Here is a 24,909-nt window from a genome sequence, read left to right on the forward strand (position 1 = left end):
GAGTGTGCATGGTCTCCTCACGTGCGCGAGCAACAGAAGTGTATGTGGTACTTTGAGGTTTTCTGGTGCGTGTTCCTGCTTTTGTGGTGACATGTGACATGTGAGAGTGCAGAGTTCTTTGCAATTGTGGCGGTGTTTGTTGAATGACAAGTGGTGTGTGTCCAAGACCTGTGCGGCATGTTGCGTTTCACAAGTGTCGTTAAGTGTGTGCATGGTCTCCTCAATAACTCAGACCACAAGTGAAACCTCACTGTACTATGGCACCATCACCCTTCCTTATCATCCTAACTCTACACTAACTTTCTCGTCCCTCCTTCCCCAGTGTGTAGTAGCAGGCCAGGGTCTCGTTACCGCCGGCCGACCTCTCCACCTTTCTTCTCATTAAATTACTCTCCCTCTCTTTTCATAAATCCGAACTGAGGCCCCGTACTTACCATTCGTTAGGATGCTTTCTTTCTGGAAAGTTGCAGTGCAAAATATCCCGGACGCATGCATGAACACATGTCTTTGGAGCAATGTTACGCACTTCGCGCAGCTGCGAGCACGGCATCTCAGTTTTGCAGGCTGCTATGGGAGAAGTCTATGCCTAGGAAAAGAGAAAGTACGCAATGGTCTTCTAACCACTGAGAAATTAAACGCAAAATAAATTATTGCTGGGACGAACTATACAGTTCACCTTTTTTAATCCTGTTATAACTTGTTCAAAGAAGTCCTCACGGGCAGAGCTGGTCACACCTTATGCACGTAAAACTCATTACACAATGTTGGCTCTTTGTGCCATAGAAACATTAGCAATTGAGTCGCATAACGCACGTCATCTCTGACTGACATTAGGGGCTCAGCCGATGAACAAATAGCTTGGGGACTTAGGGCAGGCTCAGTTCATCCAGAAGTCTGTATTGTAAATGCAAGCATATGAGGAGAGATTTTGGTGTGTATATGTCCCCTCGCATGCGGGGCATTACAGCGAAGGTAGCCGAAAGGTCAGTAAAGCATACAGAATAGGGCTTATAGATTTCAAAGAAAAGATTGTGTCATGCCACACAGTTGCTGTAGAGCAGCGATTCTTCTGCAAGATCCCTCTTGCGCTTTAACGCCTGCGTTATTCTAAACAAATGAAACCGGGAGGTTTAAAAGGAAATTCTTTAATTGCCCTTGTGCTCCAACTTTTATCAGGTAAACTGATTCATTGATTTATTGGCACTATGTAACGGTCAGCCACTGTGCTGAAAAAGAAAAATGCGTCGATAATGGTGGCGCATAGCCTACACAAAGCGTTTAGTTTTTTCAATACTTAATAAACAGAACGGAAATGACTATGTTATCAAGCAGGAACAAAGGCAGCACATAGAAAGCATCCTTTTGGTCTGCCAATAATATTCATGCTTATCAGCAAAGCTATTATACACAGTTCGAGGACTAGAATGAAATTTAAGGAACGTCGAGAGTGCATGGGCCGCTGTGTTTAGAAATGCAGGGGAAGGCGATAAGCATGCGTGGCTTGTGTAGTTTCACGTCCCGAAGCGAAACATATGGCTGAGTGATGCCGTAATGGAAAGCTCCGGATTAGTGTCAACTAACTGTGGTTCTTTAACGGGCACTAACATCGAACAGCACGAAGGTGTTTTATGTATTTCGGTTCCCCAAAAATGCGGCCGCCGAAGCCAGTGCTCGATTGCCGCCACCGAGATGTAAGCAGCCGAGCGTGAGATACCGCTGTCCCGCGGCAGACCGGCAGTAAACATATCAATAGCATGGCAATCACTCTAATGCTTAGCAGGGCAAGCTCCATCTGGGTGGATCTAGCCGGGAAGTGAGGAAGAAAACAAAGAAGATGCTGCATTCTAAGTTAGGCACCGACAAAGCTGGCGGCTTTATGTGTTCTATTTGCCGAAAATCATTTGCTTGCAATCAGCTCGATGTTCTTGTCCCAGGACCTTGGTGTGCATCCTGATGGCCATAGCGTTAGCCTCGACTGCTGTGGATCTCGTCAAGAAGGCCATGCGGCAGCCCGACAAGAAGGAAACGGAGGCAGAAAGTAAGTGACCTGAGTCATTTGCGCGCGCCGTTCAGTGTACTGATAGTCCGAGGAACATCCTCAATGTACAGCTGTGCAAAGTATGACCTGCAAATCACCGAAGACGGAACGGCGCTTTATATTAACTCATCGTGATATTTACAGAAGTTAGCTCTGCCGTTCTATTGGAATGCAGGTTTTCGCCGCTACAACCAGACAAGTTCGTGACGGAATGTAGTCCGCTGGTAAAGGTGTCCTCGTTGCCCAAATAAAAGGATAACCATCAGACCAAATTATATGCTCAAGAATTCATGAAGCGCAAGACCATGTGGCGTGTTTGGTATAGTGCTCCAGTGCTTTGGTATGCCGAGTCTGGCACGCTACTTCTAGGCCACGCGGGCGCGTTCGTACGGTTTGCTTAAAGTGGAGTTTTTGTATGTGGGGTGGGCGCCTATGACTTGTAGCTGGATAACGTGGTCTTAAAGCCATTACGTCACACCTTTAAAGGCGGAGCTTAAGTGTTCCTCATAATTTAAGAGTATTTTGTGAAGGAAACTTCGGAAATCGCTGGCGCTCGGACGAAATGTTTCTATATTGAAACCGAAGGGGTATAAAAAGTTTTTGTGGTATAATTTCAAATTTTCTTTGTGACAGAGACTTTCAGAATAGTGTGTGTCGTTACCGCTTGCAACATATCGCGTACCGCGGGCCAGTGCCCACGCACTGATTCTTCCCCATACAGCTGACGTGCTTGCAGCTGGCCGGCACAAGGCGCCATCTGGCGCCCCCAAGGCGAGTTGTGCATGCGCGCTGAAGGCGTGCACTATGCAGTGCATCATACAACGAAATAAGAAGAAACTTAGGAGTTTTGAGTGCTTGCATAATAGTACTGTGTAAACCTACTGTGGAAGCATTTTGCGCAAGCTTTCGATCTACTATTCTGCTTCTCATGGCCTGAGCACGTCTTCGCGACTGGGCCCGACGTCTGTTCCGTGTGGTAGCGTCAGGGTATCTGTGTATCTCGCCCTGCTCCCTTCGCCATTCCGTTGGCTGGAATACCATGCGTGGGTTTCGGACCTCTATCGCCTTGGTACCGCCCTCCGATGGCACGCCGTGGAGCACAAGTGCTCCTAAAACCAATTCTATCTAGCAGATCGAGCCACGCGTATCTCGGATGGCTTTGTCTAAAACTAGTTGTCAATCAATCAATCAATCAATCACCAAACATGCCAGCCTTTTGCTATTGTCTCCTGAACGAATTTGTACTGATTTGTCTCAAATAAACATGAGAGAAAGAAAGAAAGAATCTATCAATCAATCAGTTAGTCAGACAATGAATTAGTTAATCAAACAATTTTATTTGCACCAAAAGGCATGCGTCCAGATAAAAGGGGACATGAACAAACTGCAGAGCAGCAGCTTTGCAAGGCTTTGGTCACCAGGTTGTTGTTTTAGCATTTTTCCCTTTATAATTGTTGTGCATAATATGTAAATTGAATAATATATAAATGCTGCTTCATGATCATACAAAATAACAATCAGGGAACTATAAACTCTTGATAGAAGTTGCTTAAAGAAATATTTCTAATATATCCACGTTGTTCAGTTCCATTACCACTATGTGTTGTTTTGCAAAATTTCAGTGTGCTTCGGGGTTTGAGATAATTCGTTGACGACGACAGTTAGTGCGTCAGAAAGGACTTTTTTATGCTGGTTCATGTCGATGATGGTAAGTGTAGTCCTGTCTCCCTAGAATACGCGACTTTGTGGGGAATAAATTTAGTTTACCTTCAACCAAACTAATTCCCTGGTGAACCCGACTGGAGGCTGTTGAGAGTAGCGTAACCTAGTCTGCACTATCTTTTTCTTTTTTAGATTAATTAAATAGTAAGACCAGTTTGCTAGTTTGTTAACTATTGGCTCCAGGAACAAACGGAAGAACAAAGTTGTAGATCGTCTTGAAAAACAGCTGACTGAAACGTTTGCACCAATCTACCGTGAAATAGATTTTACTACCAGCCTTTGAAGATAACTCGCACAATAAAGAAGCTTCCAGTTTAGGAGTAGTGCTATTTCAGCGTCCCAAGAGGTGCCTGAAAGAGCAAAATGCGCGTTTCTCGGAAACGTTGTCCTCAGTGGGGCTTCCCGTGTCCACTGGACCTGGATAGAGCGAGCAGCATGGTGGCATGATAGCTTTTATTGAAGGGCAGGAAATAATACTGCGTAAACTGTACCTTGGTGCTAGCACTGCAGTTAGTTGCTTTCATGGTGACCTACTTCTTCTGATCAGACACTTTGTTCCTCAAGCCAAAAATTTAAAGAGATAGCTAATTAGTACTAATAACTAAGTTCAGGGAAACAAGAATTCTGGAGACTAGGTCATGCGGCTGTCAACTGCTCTCAGCATGGTTTCGCTGGGTAGGAGATCCCGCCATTTTTAAAGGTTTACTACATTTAGCGGGGGCACCCGGTATGTTATGAGCTTGAACTGTTTTATCTTGGGGAAAAATATTTTATTATTTCTAATAAATGGTACATTTTCCGCTGCTCTAACTGCTTTCGACTCTAAAGTTCTGAATTTGTTCAATTTTTATGAAGTGGAGCCTCCCCAGTACAGCGTGTTGTATTTAACCAGGGGATGAAACATAGCGTTAAGCAAAAGCTCTTTTACTTTGCCGGGAAGTAAATGACGATTTCTATTTAGAAAAGCTACTGCCCTTCGTGATTTTGAGCAAATATGGTCAATGTGTGCGTTACCAAGTATGTGCCGAGGAAAAGCAATGTTAGATGTTTTTGCATATCTCTGTTTATTGAATATTAACCAATGACAACACCATGATGCCCTTCTACTGATTTATTATGTGCATGGAGCAGAGCGAATTCGGCTTTTGATTTATTTAAAAAGAAATCATTATTCTGTGCTCATTCTTGCAGCTGGAAGCAAACTTAGCTTGCATGGGACAAAATACTTCCTAGGACATTTCCGGTGAGAAACAAATTACAGTCATCACCGCAGATAAAGAGCTGCATAATTTATACATCAGCACTGAATCATTTACAAATAATACAGAAGAACGGAATCCAGAATACTGCCGTACATGAGGTTTATGTTTATTAATTTCATCAAACTGAGCACGTCAGGATAGGTATGAATAAATAAAAGTTTAGAGACTGCCGCTGAAAGTGTGCTGTTCTTGTTTACCTCTAATAGGCATTGATTAACGCGACAAAAGACCCCAAAGAAATGTAAGTAGAATCCCAGTATCATGAGCGTCTTTTACTAATCTTTGAAATATTCTCCTATCGGGTCAGTAAAATAACTTCCTGCAGCTAAACTGCCATCCCGTTATGAATCGGCCCTTTTTTTTAAAAAAATTATCCCTTCGATTGCTAACATATCTTTTTTCGAGTCTTAGAAAACTTTGGACCGCAATTTTTGTCACTTCCCTTGTGCATTACTGTTATCATCATCATCGTCATCACCTCCAGCCTTATTACACCTGCCGCTGTGCAAATACCTCTCCCATATTCCTCCGATAGTTAACCCGGTCCTGTTTTAGCAGCATGCAACTGATCCGTGAAGATTTTCTAAGCGCATCTACCCTGCTTACCTTCGGTTGTTACCTTTGCCTTTTATTTTCTTTGAATCCAGTCTGTTATCCCTATCTACGATCGGTCGGAAGATGGTTACCAATTTTTAGCACCCTGATTGTATACCTTTATTAAATGAGTTGGTAATGAAAAAGTCAAGTAATGATGAAGATGATGCAGTGATGCGTGTTGTTAAAGATATCCCAGTAAAAGATACAGCACATTCTCACATAGATCAACTCTTTTTTTTTTTTTTTAACAAAGTTTTGCAGAAAGCTGTTTCCTGTCTGCCGGCATCGGCATAGAAAGTGTCATGTTGAATCGGCTGATACAAAAAACAGAAAAGAACAGACACATAGTACGTATACAGGCCTCAGACGATAATGAGTGTCCCACACGACACCATGCCGCATTTTGACGAAAATGCAAAAAGTCATTTCCTTAAATAGAGGTCAAAACAACTAACGCAGAACTGCGCAAGTAGTCAAGCAGGAAAAACAAAGCGTGGAATAAAAACGGACAAAAAAAAGAAAGATGAAAAGGGTTTCGAAGGTCCAGTGGCGCGCCCCGCAGCAGTGTCAGCAACACCTGATGCGCCGCGTGGCAGAACAACGAGAGAACACAACCAGCGGCGGCGCGTCCCGCGGTGCGTGCTCGAGCAGGTTGGCGTGCTGGATCGCATTTCGCGCCCCCCGTGCTTTCCCACCGGGGCTCGTTTGGGGGAGAGGTTTCCAAGCTGGGAAGCCGCGTGTGCAACCACGGATAGAGTGTGTGTCACGCGCCGCACAACGCCAGCGGGACATCAGGGAAAGGAAAGGGCACGCGGGAAGAGTGAGAAAGAGACAGGGGGGCAGGGATATCGACGCACTACTTAAAGACGCCTGGCAGTCCAAAATAGCCGAGGGCCTCGGCCCAGAACACTGGCTCTTTGTTCTTGTTTGCTTTCTCCTTGCACCATTTCCCTCGCTTGGAGATGGCGCGTGCTTTCGACCATGCTCAGAACTGTGACGAAGCAACAAAAGCAGACGCGGCAAAGCAAAGAGAGTAAGAGTAAAAAATTGGCTGCACGTGTACAGGTGCACAGTCGTTCGCGGTTTAGCCGGCAAGCCTCGTCGCTTCTCGATTCGTATTATTGCACCACCACGTCGCAGTCTACTCCCGAATGGACTAGAGGGGGGGAAAGGAGCAAGTGAGAGAGCAAGGACGTGTAGAGTGAAAATAAAATAATAAAATTCAGTGGATTACTATGGCCCGGGTCACGTAAACAAGGTCTGGAAAAGCGTCAGGCCTATTCCTGGCCTTGCATATCGCGCCCTGTCGTGCGCGGCTGACACGCAAAAGTGCTTAAGGGACGCGAGGCAGGAGAAATAAAGTGAGGCATAAAGGAAAAAAAGGTGCGAGCGACCACGTGCAGAGTGGCTGGTGAAGGGGGGGCGCAATAAGGGGGGAGGGGCGGGGTTCTTTTTGAAGGACGGGTGGTTGGGCGTGCACACCAACAGAGAAAGTGACGCCAACCTAGCGTGTTTCTACAAAATGTAGAACCAATGTATATTCCTTTTTTTTTTTCAGTTTGGATCTATTTTAGGCATTGCGAGCGACTGTAGCGAGAGCGCAAGTTTCGCAGATCTTGAATTTGAGGCTTACCGCAAACTTACTTGAATGGCTAGCGCTAGCTGGATCATCAAATCAACAGAACGTCGACGCCAGGGGCAGGTGTACATCAACAGGGAATATTTAGGTTATGCATGTGTTAGAATGCATGCAACCTTTCTGTGAAATGGCGCCCACAAACACGCGAATTTCATGGGGTGGCGCGTTTGCGGGCAGCGTATCGAGTTTGTACTTACTGTGAGGTGAGTTAAGTTTGCGGGCTTCGCCCAAAAGCGAGATTCCGAAGGGGCGACCAAGGTCAAGGGGCAGCTTGACGCGGGCTGATTTATGACGGTCGCGCAGGCGACCGCTTCTCGGAAGTGAGCTCAGAACACATGGCAGCGGGCGACGCTGCCGGCTCTGTCCGTCCCGTTCCGCGAGGAAGGCAGAGCAGTGCAAGTGGAAGGCACAGCGTAAGCGCAGTGGTTGTGGGTTCGGCGCTAACTGCTGTGTCTTCCGGTTCGAGTGGAGAGGGCGCGGAGGCCATAAATCCCGAAACGCGGCGTAACGCGGGCCTGGGGAGAACGCGCGGCAGAGGGAGCAGCTGTTGACATGTCTTCCCGGGAAGACGCTTGTACGTCCCTTTGAATCCGCCGCCCGATCGCAACCGACCAAGAGCAGGGATCGGAATGTTTGGGCCTGAGGTTGGCGCGTGTGTGTTTATATGTGTGCGTTTTGGGAAGGGTAACCGTCGACGCCGTTCGTCTTTGCGACTGCTTGGCGCCACTTGCGTGGGAGGACTTTGGAGAGGGAAAAATCGCAGATGTATGTGTTTGCGTGCGCAACCACTCGCTGCTGAGTGCATTCGTTGTGGGTGTTCTATTTGACCTGCGTAGGAGAGGGGTATATGTGGCACAATGATTGGCCAGTCTATCTTGAAGAACTGCATGTTATTGGCCACAGAGTGACTAGTCGTTGATTGGTCAACTGACTAAATTCGGAATTTTGGGAACGCTAAGGAAGCGAGCGTTGAGACAGTTGGGCTCAGATGAGAGTTGGGCTCGGATGAGAGTCGAGGGCAGACGGGTTGTTCGAGGAGGGAGGCTAGGCTGACGGAAGTCTCAAGGCACTCCGTCCTAAGTGTAGCAGGAGGCCAAGGCCTGATTCTGCTAGCCTCTGACCTCCGATCGTGCACCCAGTTGCAGTTAGCCCTCTGTCTTTGACGTCGCATCCGACGACATTATTGTAAATACGTCGATGTAAAAAGTGTAAATAAATGTGTACAGTCGAGAAGGGAAGTCCTCATCTCCGCACCGCAAATTGTCGCTGAGCCACGGACGCAGCGGTGGTCACCAACACCTCTCTGTACGAGCGAAGGCAGAAGAAAAAGCAAGAAACACCTGCTGTATAGGGAAGCCCATCGATTCCCCACGCCTTCGTCCCAAATTGTTTAACTAGGTGTTCTGATGCTACGTCGCTCGTGCTTCAACACTGACCATGAAATCGCCAGCAACGACGACTTGCTTCAGGTAACTGAATCCTGTAATGAGCGACTCGATGAATTTTCGTACCTATTCCACCTAGGCATTTGCGATCGTCTAGCGACCGCGTTCCCAACTTGAGGATAGAGATGAGTCGAGGCGGAAGGCCCGGGCCACGTGATGGCGGGCCAACTCGAATCCGTAGCCCAACTAAAACGCAGGTAGCGCTAGAGCGGACCCTCATGGTTGATCCTGATTCACGCGCCGAACACGAAAGGGACGAAGGTGGTGGTGTGAATATAAAAACCTTTATTGACGAAGCCGCCCTTAGTGGGCTGGCCCCTGTACAATAGAAGGTAGAGTCCCTTATTCAGGAACCCCACTGCAGGGGGTCGCCACTTGAGCTCATTGAACCAGGGCTTGTTTGGCCGGTAGGTTCAAGCAGTCGAGCCCAGGCCTCTTGAGTAGGGAAGGAGCAGGCATTTTGCAGTAACAGCTGGCATTTTGAAATAACTATTTGCGGTGTCCCACTTCCTATTGGGGGTTCGTGCACCTGGACGAAGATTGTCTGCATTATCTCACACACAAACGCACACACACACACGCACGCACATGCACGCACACAAACACGCGCACGCACATACGCACAGGCATAGCGGGTGATTTTTGCTGCTCCAAGATTTGTATTTTAAAAATTGTGAAGATATTCGGTCGGTGCAGGCGATTGTACAGCTAGGCGGACATTATATATGCTCTAGAGCTTTAGGATTAGATTCTTAATTACGTGAAGTTAACTAAAAAATTAAAATTGATCTTAAAGCACAGTGCTGTAATGCGAAATCTATGGCAGTCGACATTTAATACGATTTCCTGTAATAAACTGTCTTAATAGGCAAAATGGATCAAAGGACCGAACGTCAAAAATATGCACCTGAAATCTCGATCTCGCCGCGCGCGTTTCAGTGGAGGCAAAACGTAAGGCGCCCGTGTGCTGTGCGATGTCAGTGCAGGTCAAAAATCCGCAGGTGGTCGAAATTATCCCGTAGCGCTCCACTACGCAAATTTTCTTTCTTTCCTTCCTTCCTTCCTTCCTTCCTTCCTTCCTTCCTTCCTTCCTTCCTTCCTTCCTTCCTTCCTTCCTTCCTTCATTCCTTCCTTCTTTTCCTTCCTTCCTTCCTTCCTTCCTTCCTTCCTTCCTTCCTTCCTTCCTTCCTTCCTTCCTTCCTTCCTTCCTTCCTTCCTTCCTTCCTTCCTTCCTCCTTCCTCCTTCCTTCCTTCCTTCCTTCCTTCCTTCCTTCCTTCCTTCCTTCCTTCCTTCCTTCCTTCCTTCCTTCCTTCCTTCCTTCCTTCCTTCCTTCCTTCCTTCCTTCCTTCCTTCCTTTGTTTGTTTGTTCCCTTCATCTCCCTGTATCACTCTGTTGTGTTCCAAGTGCTGTGCTCGTCCGTTCTGTTGTGACTGGAGCAGTGCGCGCTAATGAACAGGCCCGCACCCCTTTTCGAGCTTACTGTCGTGTTATATGCGTATTTCTGACGTTGCCCATTACGCGCAGTATTGCCGATTAAGCAACTTTAAGAAGGGAATTCACCTTAAATGTTGACGGCGCTTAATTTCAGAAGTGCCCCTTACGTCAAAAATCAAGAGGGCTGATTAAGTCGTCTTAGTTATTTGTTTGACTGATCATTAGAGTCTATGTATAGATGGTGTCCACACTGCTGTATAAGTCGCCTGCAAATACCACACAGCTGTATATCTCATATATTCAGAAATATAAACCTGTGAACATTAAAATAAATGCACTTACGCGATGTGAGCGCTGAAACTTCAGTCTCATCGTGAGTTCTGCTTTTGTAGCGAAAGCTACACTGCGGTAGGTTTTCAAGCCATCGGCGTGACACCCTGACACCGTGGCACCGTGGAAAACGAAGAAGTCGAAAAAGAAGGAGGAGGAGGAGAAGAAGAAGTAGAAGAAAACAAGAAGCAGGAAAAGAAGAAGAAAAAGAAGGAAAGGAAGAAGAAGAAGAAGAAAAATAAGTAAAAGAAAGAAAAGAAGAGGAAAATAAGATGGAAAAGAAGAAAAAAAGAAGAAAAAGACCAAGAAGAAGAAGATAACTCGATAGTTGGTAGAGGCGAACGACAATAGCGAGTTGCTAGGACAGAAGGTTTGTTCGAACGTTGTGACGGCGGTGTGCCCTGGAGTTCGACGTAGAGACGATGTCATACCGTTCGAAGTCTACTACACCCGAATGAGAATGGTCAACGACGAGAGGCAAGGGGTGCTCATACGTGAAGTGCTTCCCTTATAGCATAAATAAAGCTTAAACCATAGAGTAAACGACTATGCGCAAAAGTCATGTCTTTTAACCTAAGCGTAGTCATCCAGGTTGCTTTCGCGTAACTCCAGGTTTAACCACAAGCTAAACCACAGCTAATTCTTTGACTCACTGTCCACACGACATATATAAATGCGCACTTGTTTTGAATGTGTGCTAGTATGTAGAGCGTGGTCACAGTAAAAAAGAAAAAAAGAAAAAGAAAAAAGGGACTGCGTAGCGTGCCTGATTACAATAGAGTGCCTGGCTCGCAACCAAATGGTCGTGTGTTCGAATCCTCCATGTACTCTGCAGTTTTCCTTTAAGGCAAATCACTTACCTTACGAAGTTGAATTATTGGAGACATGCGGCGGCCTCTAATTCACAATGCAGGTCCTGTTTAAATGATTTGAATTACGCGCTTGACGGCACGTTTGACATAAACGTATTAGGTCGGTCGAAATATCCGCGTGAGGTGACATAGCTGTGACGTGACCAGCTTTCTTGGCACCACTTTTCTGGACAACGGCGGTCTTCGGTGCCGATGAACCACATAACGCTTTTGTACTGAAAGTCAGCCGGCACATGTACGAAGAAACGCGACTCTGAAGTGGACTTCACTCCAACTTCCAAGAGGTTGCGATGGAGACGTGGCCTTTGCCGCACTGCAGCAAAGCGCGCTTTCAAGAATAGATCGTGTGGAGTCTAGAGTGCGCAGGTACTGTCAAAAGTAAATGGAAGGCATTGCCAACGAAAGTTTAATTTCATGGCCCTGATTTTATGCATACGAATATGTCGCCTAATTGTGAATCTGTAAACCACACAATGTAAAAATAAATCTCAGGCCTTTGGATTCAAAGATTAAATTTATTCTTCAGTCGTTTTTCATTTGCTTTTGACCATGTAAAGAAAACGTATAGAAACGCGAAAATATAGTAACATAAAACTGCGAAATAACACTGAAACATTAAAACATGTGCCAAGTGTGAAAACTAAAACATCTAATACTGAAGGACAGCGTGTCTTCGCCAGTAAAACTGGGTAGAAATAGTTATCGGTAAAGACGTCACCGTAAGATACGTACCAGTTTGCCCCCCAAAATTGGCCCCAAAAACCTCCCCCTCAAAAATAAATGTCACCAGCTGCGAAGCAATAAAAAATGCCCCCAAATGGGCGCCATCAACTGTACTGAAATGTCAGGCTTTCGCCTCGGCTGGCTCCGGGCTTATCATGGGCGAATTGCTTTTTACTGTCAAACACTTTTACTCAATTTACCTTAGGTCTTCTTTTTTTTGCTCATTTTAGCTGGAATCTTTTTATATTTTGTTGTTTCCCACAGTTTTCTGGTTTTCATTTCCTGTAGGTATTTATTGCGCTATAGTGCGTAGACTGCATTTCGCCATGGCGAGCTACAATAATGTATGCTACAGCGTTTCCATTCGTCTGTTTGGAATTGACCAAGCATTGAACCGATGCTGGGTTTTCATAAAAAAAAAAAATAAAAAAAAAGTTGTTGCACGTTATTGTTCAGCGCTTCAGTGACTTCGCTGGCCGAAGTGTTCTGTAGTGAGATTTTTCACGCCATGACCTGTGCTTTATGATCACTGTGTAATCTCTTACACCACAAGCGGCCCTGTCAACAAAGACCTCGCCTTAACTTAGTTTGCAAAAGAGAGAGCGCGTTGGCTGTGGTCACTGGGGAGGTTCTTTCTTGCCTTTTTAGGTAATTTTGAGAAACTGAACGCGTGTAACCACTTCGTCTGCAACTAACGCAGCGCTGCTGGCCCGCTTCACGACGTCCTTCTCGGTGGTCCGGAGTCTGCGCAGTGTGTTTCGGCCCGACACCAGCCTGGGTCCACTCAGCGCGCTCCATGGTCTGCGCTCACTGACGTTGATGTGGTTCATGCTGGGACACATCTTCCTCTTCGTCAACTACCAGTTCTTCCGTTAGTATCCAGCACCTTATCTGTCTGGACACAACTGGTAATTTCTTGGATGTCGTCGCTGTAGCTGTGGACGAACTGCCCAGGCCGTGCGGTACATATTCTTCGATAGGCGAAGATTAGGCCTAATACTATAAACGCGGCTTGTTGTTCTACCGATCAAAATGCAATCGTCATTTTGCTCATTTCCCAGTTTCCGCATTGCACGCTATAAGTATTGACTGAAAGGAAAAGGAGGATGATTTTTCTCTTTTATTTCTTCAAACGAGCCTCTTTGCCCTCTTTGCCATTCTGCGCCCTGAGACCATCAAATCTCGTTTTAACGACGGCAAAGACAAGTCAAAATTCAGTACTCATAATTGTTGTTTCGTTTCAACCACGAATTAGTTTACACAGGGTCTTGCCAAACTCAACTGCGTTTTCTCGTTTTACTTGTTATTGCATTGAATATCGTTGCGTTAAAAAAGAGCAATACTTGCATGTGATCAAGCATGTTGCCTGCTATATTAACACCTTTTTTTTTGTGGGGGAGAGGAGGGGGGGGAGGCTATATTAACACCTGCTTGTTTGTTGTTGTTGTTTTTTTTTGTCAGTAATAAATTAATAGAAAAACAAAACAGAAAAGGAACATATCTCGGTACGAAGATGTTCGGGTTGCTTGGCGCCACTTCCGCTCAGTTAACGTGATCAGTGTGCAGCGTCAAAGAAAAGAGGCGTGAGGCGGCCGAGTGATGGAAGTGCGGTCAGCTGAAAGGTAACGCTAACCGCACGAGAAATATACGCTCCAGTGGCAGCCGCTGGGATATCGGAGGCGTGAAGATAATGGCACAGGGATAATTCAATGAATGAAAGCAGATGTTACGCTTAAATGCAAAGCAGTGGAGGAGGAGATCTTTCAAAGGATTTGAGGAACAGCGGCTTTAGAACATGTCTTCCGTCAAGCAGAGCCCAGTTTCGTGATGGTATACTTTCCTTTCCTTTCCCGTAGAGCGTACCCGGATGCGCGAAAAGGCCCAGTATTCCGCTGAGAGTGATGCATAGAGAGCGGCAGCGAGCCCAACAATCTATCTTCCTCTTTCCATTTTCTTTCTGCCCAACCACGAGCGTAACAAGTAGTGTCCGTACGGAAATCGGTCCGGACGCGTACTTAACGCCTCTGGTATTTGCGTCTTCTCGGCGAATGAGCCGTGGGCGAGCTATTGTGGCACGGTGGAGGTTTGGCCCCGGCCGAAATCAATCAGCCTCGGTTTCCCAGAGCAATGTATCTTGTGAAGCAGGAAAATAATAATCAGCGTTTTTTTTTTTCGTATTTGTGCGCGTCTGTGCTTCGCTAACAGCAATGCGGATATGCCAAGAGAGGAAGAAAGATAGCCTCGTTGCTACTTCGAGGGCTGCAGCAATGCAGCAACGCAAGAAACAACAAATGAAAGTGACACGCATAGTTGGGAGTCTTAAAAAAGGTGCAAAAAAAAAAAAGCACGGCGGTAACTAGCCATCACGTACGACAACAGACACCCCAGAGGCGTAAGTAACGGGCTTCCAAAAGAATGGAAAGCTGAGACGGTGCTAGTTAACGAAGATCTGGACAGGCGCGAAACACTACCCCATAAGAGCAGAGCGCGTTCAGAAGGCTGGCATCAATGCTCGGCATCCCGTAGGAGAAACAACGAGCAATGTGACGCATTGGTACGCGCGTACAATTTGATCGGCACTCTCGATACGCCTTGTACGAAACCCATAAGTAAATGCAACTTGAGTACGCCATGTAACGGCAGCCATGTGGGCCTGACAGCCTTTACTTGGGTAAATTATGGGGCAAAGCTAGACACCAAGCACGACAGGCGGCCACCAACACTCCCAAAATCATAGCAGCTTATTGATTGTGTGACTTCGGGTTGCTTTCTCTGTTCAGCTTCGCCACCAGTGTGGGCCAGAACAAAGAACAAAATCATTCGTAGTTGAGATATGACTAGTGGAGTGTGCCCATTTACAAGTATTCGTATAGCACACTAGCCGAAATCAAATGTCCCCGAACAGATGCGCATATAGGTTCCAGTAGCGAGATACAGTAGTCGGAATATTACAAAAAGTAAAGCTCGGTATTTTCAAGGCTGCAGTTCGAAGACGGCGAAGTTGGCTGCCTTCCTGGCTGCGCTTAAATAGTTATTCTTTCTAGGCAGGAAGTGACTTTTTTTTTTCTTGTGGCATAGCATATATGCTAGCAGATTCGAAAACGAAACCTACTGCTGCTCCTAGATTTCGTGACACATGAAATAAATTGATTGCGGACGCCCGTGCCGCCTTCGGATTATAGCGACATGCCTAAAACAATAATAAAATTGATTGAAAACCACGTATACATCAGCTCACATGGTTCACTGTACAGCGGAACATCGTGTTGACACTGGTGGCTACGTACACTTCCTTCTCTTTTTCACGTATCAAAGAGGTAGCTGATGAGGGAGAGAGAAAGAAATGGCGGCCTCCCGTTTCCGTCGCTCCGTGCCTGGAATAAGAGGCTGCCCCTTCCGCACTCTTTGAATGTTTTCTAATTTTTCTCCCTTTTATTTTATGCTTCGCCCAACCCCCTTCTCCTCTGAAACGCAGGAAATCTGATGATTGCTGTGGGCTTTGCCAAGGACTTCTCCTTCCAGATAGTCATCAACTCGACGCTGGCCACGGACACATTAATCTTTCTCAAGTGAGTGTCCGACACCATGGTCCCGCGGGACTCGGGCGAAGCCAAACACGCAGTGTTGGTGGAGAAGCTACGGGCGGTGGCCGTTTCTAGGAGCTCGGGGCTCATGTATACGCAAATGCATGCATGATGCGCTGTATGCTTTTTTGTGACGGAAACACATCGAGTTCGGGGGGTGGCCAGAGGAGTATATAGTGCTTGACCTGTGTAAGCGCTATACTCGCTGATCCAGAATGAGGGGTGTAAGGTTGGGAAGGGGGGGGGGGAGAGAGAGAGAGAGAGAGAGAGAGAGAGAGAGAGAGAGAGAGAGAGAGAGAGAGAGAGAGAGAGAGAGAGATTGATTGGCGAGCTGAATAGGTACCAGATGGGCGCGAGTCATAGTCCGAAAACTTCCTGACGTGTTGGCAGATATTTTTTCAAAAATGTAGCTTGTTAAAGGTGCCCTTGTAGAAATTGCGCCCGTTTTGATACAGCCCTGCGCTAAACCGCTCGAATCGGTGAATAGAAAAAACAAAACCCTATGGATCATAGCATTTGATATCACCTCTCAATTTAAAATTGTACAAATCGAATTTATCGCTTAAGCCGCTCTGTTCTGAGAAAACATCAAAAGAGGTTTACAATTAGGAACCCTTGACAAAACCGCGGTTATAGAGGAAGTGACAACTATTAGATAGTGTCCGTACTGCATAGTTGCCATCAGGGTTGTGAGCTAACAGGCTGTATTTTTGTTTGTTTTAGTGCTAAAGCCCTAATCCGGCAGTTCAGCGCCTAGACAAATCATCTGACGTCTGTTTGTCCACTTCGTGTAGCTTTCCACCAAGGAGAGGGGCAGATAATGAGCTTTTCCAAAACTACCCAGTGTATGAAAGAACCTGTAGAGGACGACTCCGGAAATTTCAGCCACCAGGACTTCTTAGCGTGCACTGACATCGCACAGCACTCGGGCGCATTGTAAACTCTGCGTAACTTGAAAATTGATGTATATAAAAGCAAAGGCTCAGTATCCTTCACACTTCACGCTATGCAACTGAGCCAGGAAGTATGGAAAATAAATAATGTAGGATTGAAAGAGAGAAAGAGGCACCGTAGTGGAGGGCTATGAAATTTCTATCACTTCGGCAGTTGTACGTGCACTGACAACTGTGCCAGTTTCTCAATGCTAAACCGCCAAGTAAAACCAGACTAAACAGTGCTTTCGCAAGTCTTAATCAGTTTAAGCGGAGTTAAACCACGCTCATTGTTTTTTGTTTTTTTTTTTTTTTGAGGCACAATTTCGGGTAAAAAGCGGCTATGGCATGATTTTTAAGAAATGTGCTCCGCATAAAAGAACGGGCTAAAACGTGGTTTTAGCTGACAATGATGTGCTCTAACCATATTGCACTGTCATGTGATGTCATACCTTATCCTACTATGTTCTCAAATACCTCCCCATGATATTTTTTAAAATATTTTTTGCGTTGGTGCGTTCGCCCGTGCAAGCACAGAATAGGTGTTTCTTTTTTTTTTTTCTTTGTACCGACTGTGCTATAAACAACGCGAGTAAGACGCAACCAGGTCGATCGGGCTGTGCTGAAGTGCGGCTAGAAAGTGTCCCCGGCAGCAGCCCCTTGCCGAAGTCGACCGCCTTCGTAGCGAAGCGTGCACACAGGCCCATTCTTCACGGCAAGAACCGCCGGGCACGCGGAGACAGCGGGGGCGTGAGCGCGCCGCGGAGGCCGGAAATGAGAGCGCGTTTGTCTCTCGTTGCTACAGCAAGGACTCGGTCCTCCGCTTGCGTCTCACTGCCGTCCGTTTCTTCCCGTGGCTGGCAACTACTTGAAACGTCTCAATCAACAGGCCCTCGCTGACAACAGTGGAGATAGCTTGTCCTTCCGTTCTTCGGCGAGAAACGTTTGGACAGGGGAGCGAGCAGATTAGAATCACTCCGACTGAAAAGAACTAAGTGAAAGTCTTTTCGGTACTGGGGGCCAGCAGTTTTCGTAGACAGTCCACCCACGCGCGGTTTGCACGGCGGGTATGGCGCTGTGCCTGAATAGAATGAGATTGTGAATGCAATACCTGCATGAACGGCCGCGTTTTTCTTAAGGTGAAATGTGAAAAGGAGAAAAAAAAAAGTCCGACAATACAGTGAACGTCTGGTGCACGCCAGAGAGCCAAAGCAGGCGAAAAATTGGTCTGGAGCTCTCCACTAAAATGGGGCCTCGCGGCCGCTCTTTCGGCTTGGGCATGTGAAAGTGCGTTGTTGTAACCAATGATTTTTCACTTATATCTCAATATCTCTCCTGATTAGACTATGCCCCTTCACGGTCTTGTACCAGCCGAAGCGTCTCCACCGAACTTGGTATTCCAACCCTCGAATGCTCGCTTACCTAGCCGCGACTACCGCGGTTGTTGCTGAACCAAGATGAGTCCGCGTCTCCAAGCTAGCTTTGGCTGCCAGAACCACTATAGTGAACATGTCTCGCTTAAATGGCGCTGTTACGATTGCCACCTTGGGTTCTCACGTAGTGAAATAAAAAGGAACTGTTTCAAGTGGAAGTTGTTTGTAAACTCATTCGTAGTTGCAGTTATCTCGGGCTGTTTTATTTTTTTTTTAAGCAACATAGTTTCATCAGCAGGATGAAACTATATTCTTACTAATCTGAACAGAGATAAATATGCAACGCGGGTCAGAAAAAAACAACTCAATATAAAATCTATGGTAAGTTCACCGCAAGCCGTGGTGTGTAATGCAAATGATCAAACCATTTTCTTGATGCGACTAAGCAGAGCAGTTTGACAGTGCATGTATAATCCACAACGGGACCCTTATTAGAATATTTGCAAAGCAAACTAGCGAGCGTACTGTTTTGTGCTTGAAGATTTTATTGTCCTCGAACTCTCGCGGAGCAGAAAGCAGCCCATGGAGGACCACTTCGGAAATACGGTACAGTTAAAGCGCTCTCTACGGGAGAAATGGCAATGCAATTGAGCTGCGACCGCAATTTCGGTGCACCTTCTTGCCGCAACATAGTGCCGTTGCTTCACGATCAATGGTTAGCTAACTATTGCTGTTTTAAAATGCAATAAGTGTCAACAATGTTTCATCCCCTGGCTTCAAAGCAGAGGGCGTATAGTCTCGTCTCGCAAAGTGGCTGTAATCGCGCTTCTGATCGACGCATGTAAATAACACGTCGCGTGTGTCCTCTGTTACGGCGGTATAACTGAGACAGGGTTTCGCGTATGTCGGGTGAGGAGTAAGTTTACGGGTGAGTCGTAAAATGGTTTGTGAGTTCTCCTTCTATCCGCTGTATTCGCGGTGGCCACGACGCAGCAAGAAAAATAAGACGAAAGTTGGAATATTCGAAGGCAACGGGCTGCAAATGTACCCAGCGCAGCACATCGAGCTTGCCATGTCGTGCGCGTTGCTGGAGCAACGTGCGATGGAAATGCTTTCGAGTAATTTCATGTGCATACCTCATGACACCGCGCTGAAAAAAAGTAATCATCACGTACTTAAAACACGACTCCCATCCCTCCTCCCCCCCCTTCCTGCAACCCTGCACGCTTCCTTACGCGACTCCGCCGTTTGACGTAAGCCTATGTGTCTCGCATGCCTAAGCGTTTTTGACACAAGGATCTTGGAATATTATTTTCCAAAACAATATGTTACTTGTACATTAGCACACATAAGAAGCAGGAGCCTGCTTTTCTATGCGTTTCATACAGATGTTCACTGTGTTAGTGGCTGGTGTGGCTGGTGCCTGTCAACAGGATACTGCTTATAGATGCGAAGAAAAAAAAAACAGAAGCTTTAAAACTTTGGCCGGCGTGTTGGCCTGTCTACCTTAATTCATTTTAACCAGTGGTGCCGTTTCTTTTCCTCGGTATCTCCGTCGCAGTGGGTTTCTATTCGGCTACCACGGACTTGTGGACCACGAGTCGACCGGCCGGCGGAGGCAGCCCATTTTCAGCGTGCTTCACAAAGCGTTCAGGTGCGTTCTTCAAACATCTCAAAGTGTACGTTGTGATTGCCCCTAGTCCTTGCGTTCGATCTCCTTTCTTGTTCAATTGCTGTAGCCTGTAAGAGGTTGCCTACGGAAGAATTTTTGTAATGTTTAGAGGCTCACATTTCGAAATGCAGTGAGGAACACGTCTGTCCATTATGCGCTGGTTAACTATACCGGACGACGGAGATCAGGCGGGTGAGCGCTTATTTATCATATAAACAATTAAAAATAATTACCTAATTGGCTTTTGTATTTATTTATTTCTAAGGGCCTATATTATATTCTGAAAATGATATCCGTGAACGTGAAGCGTCAGTTATCTCGTTAAATTTTCTCAGTAGCCGAATGTTGTTCTAAATATCGAGCGCCAAAATAATACGCATTTGGAAGCTCGTTCAAATGCCTTGCCCCTCATTGCGTATTAATCAAATGGCGTCGCTCGCATTTCTTATGCCTCTAATACAGAGTCCGCTTGGGTATTTAATAATGTAGAAAAATGTATTGTGATTTAGGCGATGATGCCCCTGGCACATCACTTTTTTAAAATAACCAATACGGGAAAGCCCTCTCAGCAATCTTTAAAATACTAATTTTGGGCGTTAGACGTTTCGAACGATATTGCGGATTAAGAACTGTTAAAATCTCAACCAACTTTCGAGGTCAACGGCCTTCAACTTCTGAACATATTATCGTTTCTTAAGATTAAAAATAAAAAAGCTGATTAGTTATTTAGTTAACTACATGTCTAATTATTGTGCTCTATCAGGGGCATAATATCCACCTTATAATGTACCATCCACCTGCGTAGACCAGAGCCGCACGACTCTTGCATACTTTAAAATGAAAATGTAATCGTATTAAAAACAATCTCCGCGCGTATGCTCTAATGTTATGTTCACATAACACTCAAGCGGTGCTGCTAACTGAGTGGTAAATCAAACGCTAAATGAGTCGACCTGTTCTCAACTCCATTTATTAACAAGGTAGGCGCTTACTGAGTAATGCTCCTGAAGTTATTTTACGTGACTTTTTTTTTCCCCTCTTAAATGCAAAATGGTGTTTTGCACAGACAACTATGGGTTGTCTATACGCCTTGCAAGAATCCTCAACATGTAATGTAGGAGAGGTTTCCTCGTTTCACATTTTTCCAAATAAGGGGTTTTTACTTGTAATGTGTATGTTTCTTTATTGGGATAATGGAAAAAATAGACCGGTGGAGCTCGTTTTACTTATTAATATTCTGTCTACTTTTTACGCGCCGACCCTATTTCAGGCTTTGTATTGCTTTGTATCGAAATGTTTTGCACATTAAGCGAAGCTTTGTATTGAGCAACAAGTAGCAACACATGCCTAGATTAAAGTTTGTGTTGAACATACATTGCTTCTACCTTTTACGCACGGTTCTAAAATAATACTATCTAAAGGTTCGGCGGGTAGGACGGCCAACTCCGGAGCCTTACATGCTCCACTGTGATTTCCCATTAAAGTTTAACTTTGCTTTCACTTTCTTAACAAACCCCTCCGAAACACGGAGCAACGTTTCCACGAGGCGAACAAATACGATTGCCGTCTAAGTGAGCGAAGGTAAACGACTAAAAAGATAAAAACGGCAGTAAACCTCGCAGGCTGCATTTGAGAAGAAACAAAGTAAAACGCTGTCCTCGGCTGTAAGTTTCGGACTCAGAGGCGCCGTGAGACTAGAACGGCGATCGTAAAGTGGGTCCATATTCACAAGTACTAACTGATGCACATTTCTCAAGTGTTTATCTAATCGACCATGTCGACGCGGACAACCAAAGGCTGCATTAAGTTTGCAGCCACTGCCGTGTATCCATTTGATTGCAGATTTAATGGGGACGTTTCGAAATTGTCCACAAATTCCCCGTAAGCCCTGTTCCGATAGTGAGTTTTCTGTGCGTCAGCAAAATTGATACTTCAGTAAACCAATTCAACCCTTTCTCAAATATCTCCACATAGCCTAACGCGAAGCGAGGACAAAGGTACCGGTCTCATTTTTGAAGGAACCTCGTACAAATGAGTACTCGAGAAGAAATAGAGCCGGAAGTGGTTATAGCAAGAAAGGCGAAAATAGAAACCGACGTTACATTTTTTTTTTTTTTAAATTCGATAAGTTTGACATTAGGCACAGTGAGAAAAGAAAGGGCATTTGAGGAGAAAGGTATGAAGTGGTGTGTAAATTTCTTTCTCAAAAATTCGCAAAAACGTCTCACAGAAGCTGTAGGTCGGAACGTCCAAAACGTCTGAACACCGATCGCTCTCACGCATGTTACAGTTCAAAGTACCAAACAATATGACAGAAAAGGCAAAACCTAAATGAGAGACAAGCATCAATTTTTGGCAATGAGACTGTTCGTATACTGAACAAGCAGAACAATTTCTGATGACGAACCACAAGTCCAAGAAATATACACCTGTCGTCTAAAGTATGAGGAACGTGAGGTCAATAAAAGAAAATTCACTTTCTGTGCACCCAGGGCACATTATTTCAGACTTATCAATGCGTCGCGAAATTGCCACTCTCAAAATCAGGATGCATATGTGTACTGCAGGCCGCGTGCGAAGGCAGCAGGGAAATTAAACTTTTTTTTCCAGTGTTCCGCCGCTTAAGCTTTACATTGCGGTTCGGGAATAAACAGGAAAAAACGTAGCGCCATGCACGAGGAATGACCGCCGAACAGCGCAAAAACGCTATGGACGAGCAAGAAAGCAGGGCGAGCACTGCTTGTCTCTTTACGTCGTTCAACAATAATAAAATAACAACTAGCTCAACTGTCCTTGTGTCTACACCATAGGGAATGTTCTCCTAACCGGCTTATGTAAATAAATTCTCTCGCCTTATATCGCATTGACTTTTTCACTTATTAGCGTGTCTGCCAAGTGCACATACATTCTGTTTTCTGCAGTGTATGTGCAGTAAGCTACCTGTTTTCAATTTACCAATTGGAGTGCTGCTTCTACAACTCAGTGACATTATGGATGTGCCCTCAAGGGTTAATTTGAAGAAAATAATACTGTAAAACAGTCCGTTAATACAAAGGAGAAAACTGACATGTCGAAATCATATGCAACAGGTTTAACAAAAGCATCGCACCGTGCATAAGACACGATGTGGCATTTTTTTTATGCCTAGATGAATACACTTGGGAGCAAAAGCTAGTCAATATTTTAAAGTGCTGCAATTGTTGAAACGCTCAGGTCGTCGGTACGTACAGGTGATCTGACGAACCACATAGACCAGATATTTGAAAAGAATCGATTCTTAGACACAGTGGCCTCTTCGACTCGCGCTATAGCGCGATTACTCAAACGTTTTTCGTTTTAGAACACTTCTAGTGATTGTCTATAGATCTGCTGTAAAATTCGGCAATTCTGAACTTGCTTGTCCCCTCCCCCCCCCCCCCATCTTCTGAAAAAAAATACAAAACTAAAAATGCAAAGTAGGGTCGTCACTCCATTTACTGTTTTTTGATGTTCTCACCTGACCTCCGATTTCTCTTACAGTACTATGTTGTAGCAGGGCAATGCAAGGCCCACCTGGTGTCAGCAAATCAGAAGGCGAACCTTCAAAGCCTCTTCCGGCATCTTAGCTGTGTATGAATGCCCTGTACAGCCGCCCAAAGACTTAACACGAATAACGGACGCGTGGCCCAGACTGCCGTCAGCGCGCTGACGGCAGTCTGGGCCGATGACTATCGCTTCGTGACGCGTCAGGAAGCGATAGTCATCGGTGCGAGATATCTCTCGGTATGTTTACGGCGGCTGACGATAGCTGGCGCGCCGCTCGCTCTGGCTGTTTTTTTTTTCCTTGTGCCTGATCGTAGCGTGGGCGTTTCTGCGCTTTTTTCTCGCCTCCAGCCTCCACGACACCGATGACACTGTTTTCAGTTTTCTTATCGCGGGAACCGAAAATTCCGCGCTAAGCTGCCGCAGCTTGCGCCCCTTGCGGGTTTGATTCACATGCGACCGACGTAACAAAATATTTTCTGCTCTGTGATGCGCTTCTAAGTAAAGCCCTTATATACCGAAACTTCGAAGAATAGTATGCAAAAAACGTTTGTTACGCTTTAGAACTCAGACATTATTCTTTTATTTTGAGAAATAATTTTGTTAACATCGTGTTTTCTTTTTAGTCTCTGTCTATGAATTAATTACACGTTTGCATGCTCGCAAGCATGCTCGCCCTCTCAAAAAGAAAGTAGTCCGGATACTCAGCATGGGAAGAAAAGGGTGGGAACGTTTTTCACGCATTGGCTAGGTGAAGAAGGAAACAAAACAAGAAAGCAACAAGCTCTTTATAAAACTATCTAAAAGCGAGTCGCTCCATCATGAGTACTCTTCAGTACATCCAGGCGCTCCAGCAGTCATCGACAAAGCGCGTCCAACAGCTTTATGTCAACCTGCAGCAGCAGATGCCACTCCAGAGCAGGTCCGAAATGGTGGGACTGGAGACTAAACATCTGAAGATCTTTGCTTTCAGCATTCCCCAAACATTTTCGATTATGTTGAGGTCGGGGCTGCGGCTTGGCCACGACACCTGCATTACGGCATTGTTGTTCAGGAAGGCTTGTGCCCTTCGAGCCGTGTGTATTGGAGCGCGATCGTGTTGAAATCAGAAGAAAACTTCAGGAAACGGCTCATATTCAACACACGTGGCACCAAAACATTCTACAGGATCTCGATGTATGCTTCCCTGTCAATCTGCCTTGAATCTTGTGGATTGGTCCCAAGCCCTGGTAGCTCACGGCACCCCAGACGTTCACGTTGTGCGTCCGCTCGACCACACCTCAAAGATATACCGTTCCACGATCACAACAGAAAATAAGAAAGCGAGCATTTTTCCCCACTCAACTGGTATAATAGGGCGCATCAAAAGCATACCGGTAGTTTTCAGCACGTCAAACTCTTTGGCGCTGGTCCTATCATGTGCAGAATGTTGATTCATCGCTGAACGCGACGTAGCGCCAGTTTTCTGGCGTCCATTATTCGTGGGCCTCTACGAACTCCAACCGCTAGTGGCGGTGCAGCGGGTTCGTCGAGTCTGCCCGGCTTTGACTTTCAGCGTCATGGAGCCTTCTGAGCATGGTTTCCTCACCGATGTGTAAACCGAGCTCGTTGCGGATTTCTCGCGCCATGAGGAATGGATCAACTGAAGCCGCTTCTTCTGGAATTGTTGCGCGCTCCAGAGCTCTACGCGGAGCGTCTTCCAATCTCCTTTCGTCACTAATCGCCTGAATAATGCGGTTGACCGTAGAAACGAACCGCCCCA

General features: G+C 45.8%; 1 protein-coding gene across 4 annotated transcripts in view; it reads left to right on the top strand.

The window, feature by feature from the left end:
• The window catches only part of LOC146172100 (nose resistant to fluoxetine protein 6-like), a 248,137-nt gene that overhangs the window by 189,748 nt on the left and 33,480 nt on the right, over positions 1-24,909 (top strand). For all 4 annotated transcript variants that reach the window (XM_084585943.1, XM_084585944.1, XM_084585945.1 and 1 more), the window contains exons 5-8: positions 1,935-2,038; positions 12,765-12,935; positions 15,540-15,633; positions 19,515-19,607. In XM_084585943.1, the coding sequence (XP_084442069.1) occupies positions 1,935-2,038; positions 12,765-12,935; positions 15,540-15,633; positions 19,515-19,607 (462 nt within the window). The remainder of the gene's footprint in view (positions 1-1,934; positions 2,039-12,764; positions 12,936-15,539; positions 15,634-19,514; positions 19,608-24,909) is intronic.

This window comes from Amblyomma maculatum, unplaced genomic scaffold (assembly GCF_055883805.1).
Source record: "Amblyomma maculatum isolate TAMU_Amacu unplaced genomic scaffold, ASM5588380v1 scaffold_13, whole genome shotgun sequence".
NCBI classification, from domain to species: Eukaryota; Metazoa; Arthropoda; class Arachnida; order Ixodida; family Ixodidae; genus Amblyomma; species Amblyomma maculatum.